Genomic DNA, 11,196 nt, shown 5'->3' with positions numbered 1-11,196 from the left:
TTATATATATATATATTATATAATATATATTATATATATATAATATATATATATATAAAATATTGTATGTAGGTAGTTTTATTGTACTGTTAGTTGATATTTGAAAGACATTGTATAATAGATTCTGATAGTAGAATTATATTAAATGGGCCAAAGTTGTAAGAAATTTATTTTATTATCAAACCTGTCTAATATTTGTAAATATAAAAAATTATATGTTGTTTACTTATACTGCAAATTTTAATATAAAAATTGAAAACATATCCATATGTCAAAATTACAGATCACATTTTTTTACAGCAGGATTCATGTTTCTTAATTCTGAATGGATGGAACTTTCTATGACATTTATTACATGCAATAAGCTGAGCTTGATATTTTTCCCAATCCACTTGGGCATAGTTGAATTCTAAAACAACAGAAGTAAAGTATTTAATTCCATATATATATTGTTATATCTAATATTGATAGAAGTGAATGGAACTGTCAATATTTTATAGACTAGGTGACAAGATTACTTACCTGCAGGAATGACAGGTTCTTCTTCTGTGGAAATAATGGACGTGGCCAATGACTTATCAATAGTATTACAAAGTACTGTTTCTATGCTATTATCACGAACTGGTGTTCTAGCTAGTTCACGTTTAGGTTTCATAGGATCAAAATCATCATTAGTGTCCTAAAGAAATAAAAAAACCATGTTTAATAGTATATCTATTGAATTAATTATATATATTAATTAAGTGCAATACCTGGTGTATGTCAAGTGATTTATTTTTTATCATTTCTTCTGTATTATTTTCTATTGATGGAGAATCTGTTTCCTCTGTAAACATAATTTTTAATTGAATAATTATGCAGAATTATAATTTCATGTTTTGAATGAATTTCTTACCTTTTGAATCAATAGTACTGCTGGTTGCTATTTCTTCAACTTTTTTAGATCTTTGCTGAGGACGCCTCAGAGATACCATACCATGTTTTATGTTTTGAACATAATTAATTTTACATTTGCTTATTTGTTTAAATTCCTCGTTTGTCTGAATATCGCTAGAGATACATTTTCTTAATGCATACTTCTCTATTTTTATATTATCTAATCTTCGTATGTCTTTATTAGAAGTAGATCTATGCCTTTGATTAGTCTCAGAGTTATTTACTTTAAGATTGTTTTTCCTGATACTATTTTTCTTTTTTTGAGTAGTTTTATTTTTTGATTTTCTATCTTTGTCTTTCGGTTGCTGTTCATCATCTGACGTCTGAAATGTTAATCTTTTTGGATTGCCAAAGTATACAGATGTAGATCTAAATCGCTCCACATTAGGTTCTGTTTCCTGCATTGTTACATCTGGACTAAACAGACTTTTATGTACATTAACATTTAATATATGTTTATTTTCTTTTTGTGGTTTTTCTATGTTTTTTTGTGTTAATTCATTATATTCTAAATTTTCTTTGTTTTGATCTATGTTTTCATGTTTCTAGAAAATCATATATTTAATTTAATATATAATATATAGAATATATAATAACAGAAGTTCTATACATTAATCAAGAAAGAAGAATGAAAAGAAATAATTATTTACCTGATTAACACAAATGTTATTATTACATTTACACCATTCTGTACATTGAATATTTTTTTTTACACAACCACAAATTTTAGAAGAACATTTTGTTTTACAACTACAACCATGCTGTATTATCTTTGTATTCTTTTTCCATGCACTTTGATTTTGTACTGTTTGATTAAATTCATCTACATTATTAATATTTACTGGACTTGGGGTTCTAGATTTTTTAACTGTTTCAGGAGTTTCAAAAATATATTTCCTTAAATGCTGAACTTCAATTGTAAGAAGCTTTACTTGTTCTTGCAAATTTGCTATTTCTAACACAGTATTAGTTTTACTGGTTTGAGTCCCAGCACTTTTCGTTTCTCTGAAAAAGAAACAAAATTTTCTCACTCAAATAAGAAATTTATAAGAAACAAAAAAAGGATAAATGAAAACCTTAAAGGGGCTTAAACATTCTATAGTGTTTTAAATTTATTCTTTATGCATAAATAGAAGAAATAAACTATAAGAAAATATGTCAATAACAGAAATAAGTATGATAATTATTACTAAATTGTTATCTAATTTTAAGATTGTAGCAGATGAAAGTCCAATACAATAAACAAATACTACTAAAAGAATTATTATATTTTTTATATCAGAATCATACCTAAGTACTTCAATTTAAATCAAAATAGCAAACATTTTAAACGTATGAATGTCAAATTCGTATCAAATTTATATTTCAAATATTTAACTAAGAGAAATTAAAATAAAGAAATTCCTTACTTTTTGGCTTTTGGTGTTTGTGACATTTTATGAAGTGGAAATATTAAACACGGCTAAAATTATTTGATGAAGAGAGTTAATATTCAAACATAGTCGTGTATTCAATGTAACCTGACGTTCGTGTTGACGGTTGACAGTTTACTCGCATTTAAATTCTTCTGACCATAGACGTAGAGGAATGGTGAAAGTACTGTTTTGCCTTTAGTGATTGCTTTTCATCGTTTCATTTTTCTTGAACAAACAATGATTTATTATATTTTAATTCCTTATTTAACCTTATCTATCTTAGATACCTAGTCTTACAAAATTTTATTCGAATAATACATAGTGTAATATACATATTATATATATTATTAATTAAAATTTCAGTAAAAAGATGTATCAGTGTCATACAATATCTTTTGAAACCCAACTTGGCACTAAAACCGGCTTTGTACTTATTTATTTGTACTTATATATATAGTATATGGAACGCAAACAATAATAACGACTGTGTTACAAGTTGTGAATGTAATTGAGATAATAAAAATAAACAGTGTATTGAAAAGAGAAAATACAAATTTTTGATAAATACCTGATAAAAATTCAAATTTATTAAAAAAGAAATTTTCAGCTTGTCATACTAATATCGTGATCCATCATTATTTTTATATATTACATCATCTTATTTATGATATAATCAATTGTATAAATAATTTTATATAATTAACACATTGAAAAGGTTACAATAATTTTAATTCTCGTGTATAGCTTACACATCATCCTACGCCGGAATAAAATTTTAAACATAAAATAATAGGTAAATTATTGTTAAAGGATATGTAATAGAAAAAGGAATATAAAATACATGTGTTAATATTTTATAAATACCTGATAACCATCGTTCTTCTTTTTCTAATATGTTTATAAATTTTTTTCTAGTTGTTTAATCGCTATATTTCCCCACAATTATTATTTACTCAACTGTTCTTAATGTAATTTTGTAGTAACAATAACAAAAAAAAGAAGAAAAAAGAAAAAATGAAAATATATGACGAGACGCTGATCAGAGTGAGGACTCGATTCCTTCTTTTAGTCGCGATGTCTGAGGCTGCACGATTAGATAAGACCTCGGTTCATAGTGCGTCCGAGATGCAGAGCGCATAAGAGACCAAGAGACCAGAGGACCGGCCTCAGTTAAAGCTGTGTGTGCATACCGGCAAATTCGTTGACAAATTACACGAAAAATTTGAGCTAAAGGATCAGTGTTCGCTTCGCGAGTAACATACACGTGCCTCGTATAAGTTCTCTTTCGACTGGACTTTTTGCCAATAATCACACTTACTCGTCTCTCAAGTCATACATCGAAAACAATTAATCTTTTACTGATGTTTCTTTACTTAGAGAATAAAGTTTAAATCGTTCTTCTCAAGATCGAACTATGAATTCGTTTTTTAAAAGAAAATTTATATTCGAGGTGAAGTGGGACTGACTCTGATTCCTTTATACTCGATTATAATCACAAGGAAGTAAGAGAAAAAAATTAACAATGCCAGCCTGTACCAGTGAGAACGTTTCGAGGTTTTGGTCCTCGAGTCCACCGATTTCCAGGAGCAATAGCGTATCTCCTCCGATACCTAGTTCACCATTGTCTACGTCGCCGCCTTTGATATCACCGATATCTACTTTGAAACGATCCGTATCGAATGTTTCTAATCATTCCAATGCATCGAACATCTCCCAGTCATCGAACAATTCGGGCACACCTACTGTGATATTTTCACCGAAACGACAGCAGCAACATCAACAACACCAACAGAGGTTACAGTTAAACTATCAAGCTCAGCCAACACAAGGACAGGATCATAATCGAAATGACTCGTTGCTACTGAAAATTTTGTCCGTGTACGTAGACATGTTATACGTAGTACTTCAAGGTATCATCTGCGTAATAACTTATGCGATCTGGGCGCCAGCACTCGGAGCATCCATTTGGGTTTACATGCTATGGCTAATTTTCCAATTTCCCTTGACCACTTTCAAATGGTTCCTGACCGTGCTCTATATCCCGGTTTCGGAGAGGACTCGTACTAAACGCTGCGTTCTTATTAGCGGTGGAAGCACGGTGCAAACAGTTCACCTAGCACGAAACTTCTACAAAGCCGGCGCTAGAGTAGTGATCTGCGAGTTGGAGGGTTTATTCAGCTTGGCCAAGTTCTCAACTGCGTGCTCCAAATTCTACACAATTCCGAAACCAGGACCTGGAAACGCGATCGAGTACATCAAAGCGTTAAAAGACATTGTCCAAAGAGAGAAGGCTGTTTATTATATTCCGGTGAGTGCTAGTAACACGGCCTACTATGATGCCTTGGCAAAACCTTACCTGGAAATAATGGGTTGTGAGTGTTTTGTGCCTGGTGCCAGTGAAGTGACAACTCTGGACGATCCCTTGGAACTTTTGCAAAGATGTCAAACATTAGGTTTACCGACCCCCTGTCATGTCGTTTTACGCTCTATACAAGATGTTTCGAGAATGTACGAACAGAATGCGTTTTCCACTGGAAGATACTTGATGCTAGCTGCAGGACCAGTCGGAATGAGAGATCGAAGCAAGATGATACTGCCTCCGACTATAAGGGAATTCAGAAACCAGCAGTACGAGATTAGCGAAAGTAAACCTTGTATAGTAATACGTGACCCTGGCGACAGACACTATATTACTTGCACTACGGTGAAGGAGTCGAAGATCGTGGCCAACGTGACTTGCTTGGTGGACGAAGAGCGAGGCTTGATACCTGAAGAACATCCGGAAATAATGGAGTGGCTCGACAGATTTTTCGTTCGGTTGTTTAGCACCAGGATCAACGGGCACTTGAGCTTCAGATTAGCCGTAACGGAAGAAGGAGAACTAGTGCCAATCGGCTGTCGAGTAGGCGTTAGCTTACCCTACATCTGTCACACGGGAATTCATCCTCGATTGGTATGGAAACCCTGTAGACACTTCTCCAGACAAAATTCAGGAGTCTTGACTACGTCGGACAGGCATTTGCTACCGAATGGAGTATCTTATGCACTGAAAAGATCAGCGGGAGAGACCGTTCCTCATCTGTTGGGCACTGTACTCGACAAACGAGAAGCTCTTTTCGCTTATTGGGACCCACTGCCATATTGTGCCTACTATCATCTTCAATTACCATTCAGACGCCTTGCAGGTATAATTCGAGCACAGCCGGTACAACATCCACCATTGGCGGTAGTGCAGTAATTTTAGCTGAAATTTAGCGAACTCTACCTTAATGAACACTAATAAAGTCCATTTTTTAAAGCAGTCGCGTAAATGGAGTCAGAGTAAAAGAAAACAGAATGGAATGGTTGAGAAACGAGCCTGTATGATTTCAAGCGATTTCACGAAGGCAGCCAGTATTTGGAGATACGGATTGAACGAACGAATTCCTGTGCTTGAAAATAGAAAAATCGAACCGAACGATACAAGGGAAGGGGGGATTCGTGCGGGAAATCTATAGATTTCAAAGGTCAAGTTCATCTTTATCGATAATAAATACTGCTGAAATCACAAACAAAGTGGATGTGAATTAAAAAAGAAAAAAATGAACAAGCAGAAGAAAATATACACGTTCGAATCACGTGCCGTTGCTGTTAGACAAACCACTTTTGCGCGCTGCGATTTAACGTATGTTCCTATCTTCATAGACTGCTATAGTGCTGAGAAAATTAAGTGAAAATTCCGTGTTTCGCAAATGTACAATTATATTGCGTGTACAGTGGACACACATATCTTTTCTCGAATTTCTTTTTTTATTTCTCAGCACCGATGATTCAACGGTGAACTTTATCTAGTAAATAAGCATGTGCGCATACCTACATATAAACACTATTAATATATTTTATATTTTATATTTCATTCATTACACATTGTTACATCAAACTCGATAAATTATAAATAATGTTAATTGACCTATTATTCATACTAAGCGGATAAGAGGATGTTGCGACGATTCTCATTCAAGAGCGGGTTGGTTTACAAACTTTTTCTATTTCTCGACGAATACCGAGATGCTGCAGAATTTCTGTATATTTATAGTATTTCATATTTTATAAGGAGTCGAATTAACTAAAATTTGTGTAAATACTCGTGAGCACATTATGAAAATAACGAACGTATCAATAAAAGTTGTTCAGAACGGAATATTTTTTAATATAACGCATTAAAATTATTTTTCATTTATCGACAATTAAACAACATAAACTCTGCATCAAAAATAGTCGAAATACGTAACCTTCCTTTTATTAATTTCATACTCAAACTTTTAAGTCATTGGCATGTTTGGAAAACAAGAAACTAATTCTATGAAGTAAGAGACAATCTCGGTTACGTATTGTTGACGTAATATAAACTTATATCAAAGTTCAGTAGATATCGAAACTATCGCCTTAGAGTGATCGATCAACGCATTGTCCATAGACACTCATCGATCAATGCATGAACGTACGTATCTGATTCAGCAATAACAACAAACAAGTTCTTGACCAGTGTACGAGCAAGATTAATCGGATTGCTCGATTGCATTGCTGAAGCAGTAAATAATTCGTTATATATACGAATGACCCGGAGGGCACTTAACGGACTTTGAAAGGCAAGGGTCACCGGTTCGAGAGATGCTGTCGGTATTATCACCCATCTGGTTTTCTTCTTTTCTCTCTCGTCATTTTTTCTTTCTTCCTTCCCAGCAAATTTTTATCTTCAGCTGTTGTCAACTGTCTGAATGAACATGTAATTTTGTTACTAATTTCTCTCTCTCTCTTTCTCTCTTTCTCTCTGACCCTTTTTCCTTCTCTTTATCTAAAACTTACACGATAAGAAGTTAATTAGCATTTTTTTCAGATGCTTACAATTAAAGTTTGAATTAGGAAATTCATCGAGTAGAATCAGTTTTACTCGAACTTTTATATTTGTCAAACGATAAAATAAAGGTAAGGATATCTGTCATGTGAGATTTATACTCGAGCATGCTATTGTATGTTTAGGTCAAAGTAGATTTCCGTGATCGCATGACATTTTCCTTACACAAGAATGTGACGGGGGATTAATAATGATCGTAAATATCATTGATAGATCATACAGGTAAAATAGGGGTTGTTTTCATGATAACACGGGATGAAAGGTGAAGATCGAAAAACGGAGCGACCAAATGTGTAACGCAATCTTATCATGCGATAATATCGAAATGCAGTTCCTTGACGACGGCCGGTGAAATAAATCAATACGCGGACCACCTTATTTTTTGTTTACATTTCATTTGGAGACAGTATACAAGGAAAATTGCTTATTTGTCAAAATTGATGTGGACTCTAATTGCATCTTACACATGCGATGAACTCAAACTGCGAAGTTGTTCGGCATTCAGAGGGAAGATTTAATAGAAAGCTTGCGAAGAACATAAAAAACCATATAAAATACGTATATTTTTCCAGAAAAATGAAACAGAGTACTTTTCATTCCCAAAATAATTTTCAGATATTAAATATCCAGAATAGACAGATCGAACTGTCACCAAGCCTCATTTAATCTGATTTCATGGAGAAAAAAGTGATGATTCGTAATGGCTTATTTTTTAAACAAGTTGTCCAATTTTTGTTTTGCTGTCGACCCCTGTTATCCGAGGACAGGCTTACGATTATCACGATTCTCTCTCTTTCGTTTCAACAGTAAAATCACCGATTTATCAATTATGTACACGATTGCCTGTATAATATCTTGTAAGAATTCGTCATACGATTTTGATTTCTCAGAATTAACGACTTTGATTATTTTTTGTTTACGACTGTCCGACTTATTTAGTATTGCATACGTTAACTCTCGATTTCGAAAAAGTAGGAAAGTAATAAAAGGTATTGGACTGCGAAAGAAGACTTCAGAGTCGTTTAATAATTGCTCAGTCCAACAACTATTCTCACGTTTTTTCCATTAAAGTGTTTGTTTGTGGCCGCGTTATAGATGAAAGGTATGGTAGAAGGAAGCTTGAAAGCTCTTAGCTTGATTTGACCAGGAATAAGGAAAGTCATTTTCTTAGGTAATGCGTACCACATGGTTCCAGGTACGGCACTGTGAGAACAGATTCACCTGACTCGCATACCAATGGTCCGTTTACTGCCACAACTTACACCTTACCGCTAATTTCGTAGTGGCAAGAACGTTTAACGCATCGATACGCTTCTTATGCGAGAACAATCCTTTACTTCAGCGATATCTTTTGATACACACATTTTTTAAAATTTGCATTGTCTGTTTTTTAATTGTTTGCAGAAGGAATTTAAATAATAATATAACATACAATTTCTATGAATTTTCTTTGGCAATACAATACACGATCAACCAAATCAACAATAAGCAGTCTAAGTGTATTGGTCCTCAACGAAGGTTAAAAATTATCTAAAGAAGTTTACATATTCAACATGTTTTAAATAAGTGCCAAAGTTTCCGCTTTATTCTTAAAGCAACGTGAAACTCACTGTAACGTCTGGCTATTACAAGATTATACTACTTAAAGCGCACGAACTCGCGGTGGTTCGATTTTCATGCTAATGTAAACATGGGTATATTTTCCAATAGATGCACTTTAGTCTTTTTTTTCAATTTTTTCTTGCAACGCTTGTTAGAAAAAGACTAAATTACTTTGAGAAAGCAAATAAAAAGTTGGTATAATTACTGATATCATCGAAGGTACATTGAATCGTAATTGAATCACGGTGGTAGAAACCGGTCGATGGAGTTAGTCGAAATAACAGAAGCGAGGAATACGATATAAGATACCACGGTTGTAATCTAATCTCTGCGAAGAAGCGTCCGGCAGAGTGCAACGAGAGTAAATACATATCGTAACCAGAAGGGGGAACTTTCGGTGTATCGATGGTCGGCTATTAATACAGTCTGGTTGTTAGTTCTATACGCAGCATTGGTCTGTTCGATAATAAATTGTATTTTCCATCTGTTGTTGATGTTTAAATCGAACAATTGACAACACAATTGCCGTGTTTCATTAGTCAAGCGGTGTTTTTTCCATTGATCACTATCTATCCAGTTGTAATTGACTAAATCTGGTAACAAGAGGATGAGATCTGTCGTGTTTTTTCTCTTGTTCAACCTACTGGTCGTTGTCGCCTACAGAAACGAGCAGTGTCAACGAGGGACAGATGAGCAACTTATCTGGGACTACGACGTCAGAAGATCGTACAGAATCGGTGCATATCAAGTACGTACTACATATAATTCAAGGTGATGTCGATGACCAGACATCTATGACACACGAGCATCATTGACGCTTGTCAAAGTTCAGATTGAGAGAAACTGATCCTTTACTGAAATTGTATCAAATGATATTATTTTTAATTTACGTTTCGTGATTATTACCAGTGAGATTTCGCGTGCCCTTTCGCGCTATTTTATTACTTCATTATTTTATCATTATCTTCTCCCCGATAAGTTTCATGTTTAAACAGATTTAAGAAATTAAAATGGATGTAAACAAAAAGATATAAACAGTTTTGAAGATATAAAAGGAGACTTTTAATAGTGATTTGCATTATTCGCCTACAGGAAGTGGAAGCAGACTATGGACCAGCCGATGTGACGATCACATGTATAGGAGTAGATTCCCTATCTGACGAGAACAACGGAGCTATGTGGGTGACATCCGGTGGGATAGGATATAATTTCATTAAAATTAAGTTCAGGTCGAAACACTCCCGAGGATTTCATTACCGAGTCTACGTTTATGGAAAACCACATCGAACAAATAACATTAATTTATTATAATTTTTTTAACAATAATCTTCTATGATTGTATTGTTGATGGCATTTGTGACTGTAGAAATTTAATAAAATTTTGTTCCCGTTAAATTTATTATTATTTTTTAAAGTTTTCTGTCGCACTATTATTGCCGTAAGATTATAAATAATTTGTGTTGAGAAAACAATAACTGTCTCGAATAGTTGCTTTCGGTTCGATGACACTGGTTGATCGTAAATCTCCGAGTTGCCGTGGTTTGTTTCGTGAAGCTTAAATGTCGTGACTGAAATGATTGGCTCAGATAAAAGTTTTCCACGAAGGTATACGAAGATCGAGAAACCATTATGTTAAGGGTACCAGCCACAGATTTCCTCCAACGACAAGTTGAACGATTAATGAATCGGCAGAAATATTTTTTCCCTACGTGCACGAAATAATGCGGAACTCCCTGCTTTACCGAGTAATTGCAAGGAAGATATTTGTTTGAGAATTCTATTACATTATACTCTACAGGTGAAACAAGACATCTGACATTAGCCGAGGATTTTGGAATCTAACTCAATTTTACTTTCGATGACTACAATATACCTACATAAACCTACATAAAGGGAAATAATATACATATACGAGTCTCCTTCTGTTGACTTCTTCATTTTCATAAATATTTTAATCACGCTATCCACAAATTATAAACAAAATCTATAGAAAGTGATCAGGAGATTTGTTTTGCCATAAATATGTACAACGCGATAAACCGCGATACGATGAGACATTTCTCGATAGCTTGAAAGTTCGACTCTCGTAAATTACGTGATATAGGTACATGGCAAATGTTATCACGAGAGCCGTTAACTGGCGTGGTTAATCGGTGAAACTAGGTTTACGGTGCTAGCGAAATAACGGTATTCGATGCGAATAACTATCCCTGATCTCTGGTGGATCGAGCTAGAATCAGAGAGCTCGCGTGGGCACGGTTAAACACGCGATCGAGATCGGGTGGTGGAGCATCACGACGCCGACGCCGACGCCGAGGTCGCGCTGTTACCGATGTCGGCGTCGAGGTC

The 11,196-nt window shown here is 34.3% G+C and overlaps 3 protein-coding genes across 6 annotated transcripts; 2 read left to right on the top strand and 1 right to left on the bottom strand.

Annotated features, from left to right (window-relative positions):
- Window positions 1–64: 64 nt before the first annotated feature.
- Window positions 65–3,411, bottom strand: LOC100747134. Of its 4 annotated transcripts, none has more exons than XM_024368932.2 (7): window positions 3,216–3,411; window positions 2,346–2,576; window positions 1,587–1,941; window positions 896–1,481; window positions 753–826; window positions 523–679; window positions 66–409 (listed from the first exon to the last, which is right to left on the bottom strand). In XM_024368932.2, the coding sequence occupies exons 2-7, from the start codon at window positions 2,369–2,371 to the stop codon at window positions 285–287; spliced, it is 1,323 nt and encodes a 440-aa protein (XP_024224700.1). In that variant the 5' UTR covers window positions 2,372–2,576; window positions 3,216–3,411; the 3' UTR covers window positions 66–284. The 4 variants fall into 4 exon arrangements, with proteins under 4 accessions (XP_024224701.1, XP_024224700.1, XP_033177662.1 ...); XM_033321771.1 differs by lacking the exon at window positions 3,216–3,411 and adding an exon at window positions 2,649–2,836; XM_024368933.2 differs by lacking the exon at window positions 2,346–2,576 and having other exon boundaries at window positions 65–409; window positions 3,216–3,393.
- Window positions 3,412–3,517: 106 nt separating this feature from the next.
- LOC100747015 lies at window positions 3,518–6,533 on the top strand. The gene is made up of 2 exons (XM_012387802.3): window positions 3,518–5,556; window positions 5,654–6,533. Exons 1-2 carry the CDS (start codon window positions 3,874–3,876, stop codon window positions 5,846–5,848), a joined length of 1,878 nt encoding a protein of 625 aa, XP_012243225.1. The 5' UTR covers window positions 3,518–3,873; the 3' UTR covers window positions 5,849–6,533.
- A 2,679-nt stretch (window positions 6,534–9,212) lies between these two features.
- LOC100746894 lies at window positions 9,213–10,242 on the top strand. The gene is made up of 2 exons (XM_003490985.4): window positions 9,213–9,595; window positions 9,940–10,242. Exons 1-2 carry the CDS (start codon window positions 9,455–9,457, stop codon window positions 10,156–10,158), a joined length of 360 nt encoding a protein of 119 aa, XP_003491033.1. The 5' UTR covers window positions 9,213–9,454; the 3' UTR covers window positions 10,159–10,242.
- Window positions 10,243–11,196: the final 954 nt, after the last annotated feature.

Source organism: Bombus impatiens, unplaced genomic scaffold, assembly GCF_000188095.3.
Source record: "Bombus impatiens unplaced genomic scaffold, BIMP_2.2 scf_0487, whole genome shotgun sequence".
NCBI lineage: Eukaryota > Metazoa > Arthropoda > Insecta > Hymenoptera > Apidae > Bombus > Bombus impatiens.
Note: the sequence above shows the minus strand (reverse complement) of the source record. Positions and strands in the feature narration are given on the sequence as shown.

Excerpts from the sequence above, each read along its gene's own strand:
- LOC100747134 (XM_024368932.2), bottom strand. The coding sequence starts at position 2,371 with ATGTCACAAACACCAAAAGCCAAAAA. Across the intron at positions 1,482-1,586 it reads ATAACATTTGTGTTAATCAG|AAACATGAAAACATAGATCA; the intron begins GTAAATAATTAT and ends ATGATTTTCTAG. Across the intron at positions 410-522 it reads AGAACCTGTCATTCCTGCAG|AATTCAACTATGCCCAAGTG; the intron begins GTAAGTAATCTT and ends CTGTTGTTTTAG.
- LOC100747015 (XM_012387802.3), top strand. The coding sequence starts at position 3,874 with ATGCCAGCCTGTACCAGTGAGAACGTTTCGAGGTTTTGGTCCTCGAGT. Across the intron at positions 5,557-5,653 it reads GTATAATTCGAGCACAGCCG|TCGCGTAAATGGAGTCAGAG; the intron begins GTACAACATCCA and ends TTTTTAAAGCAG.
- LOC100746894 (XM_003490985.4), top strand. The coding sequence starts at position 9,455 with ATGAGATCTGTCGTGTTTTTTCTCTTGTTCAACCTACTGGTCGTTGTC. Across the intron at positions 9,596-9,939 it reads ACAGAATCGGTGCATATCAA|GAAGTGGAAGCAGACTATGG; the intron begins GTACGTACTACA and ends ATTCGCCTACAG.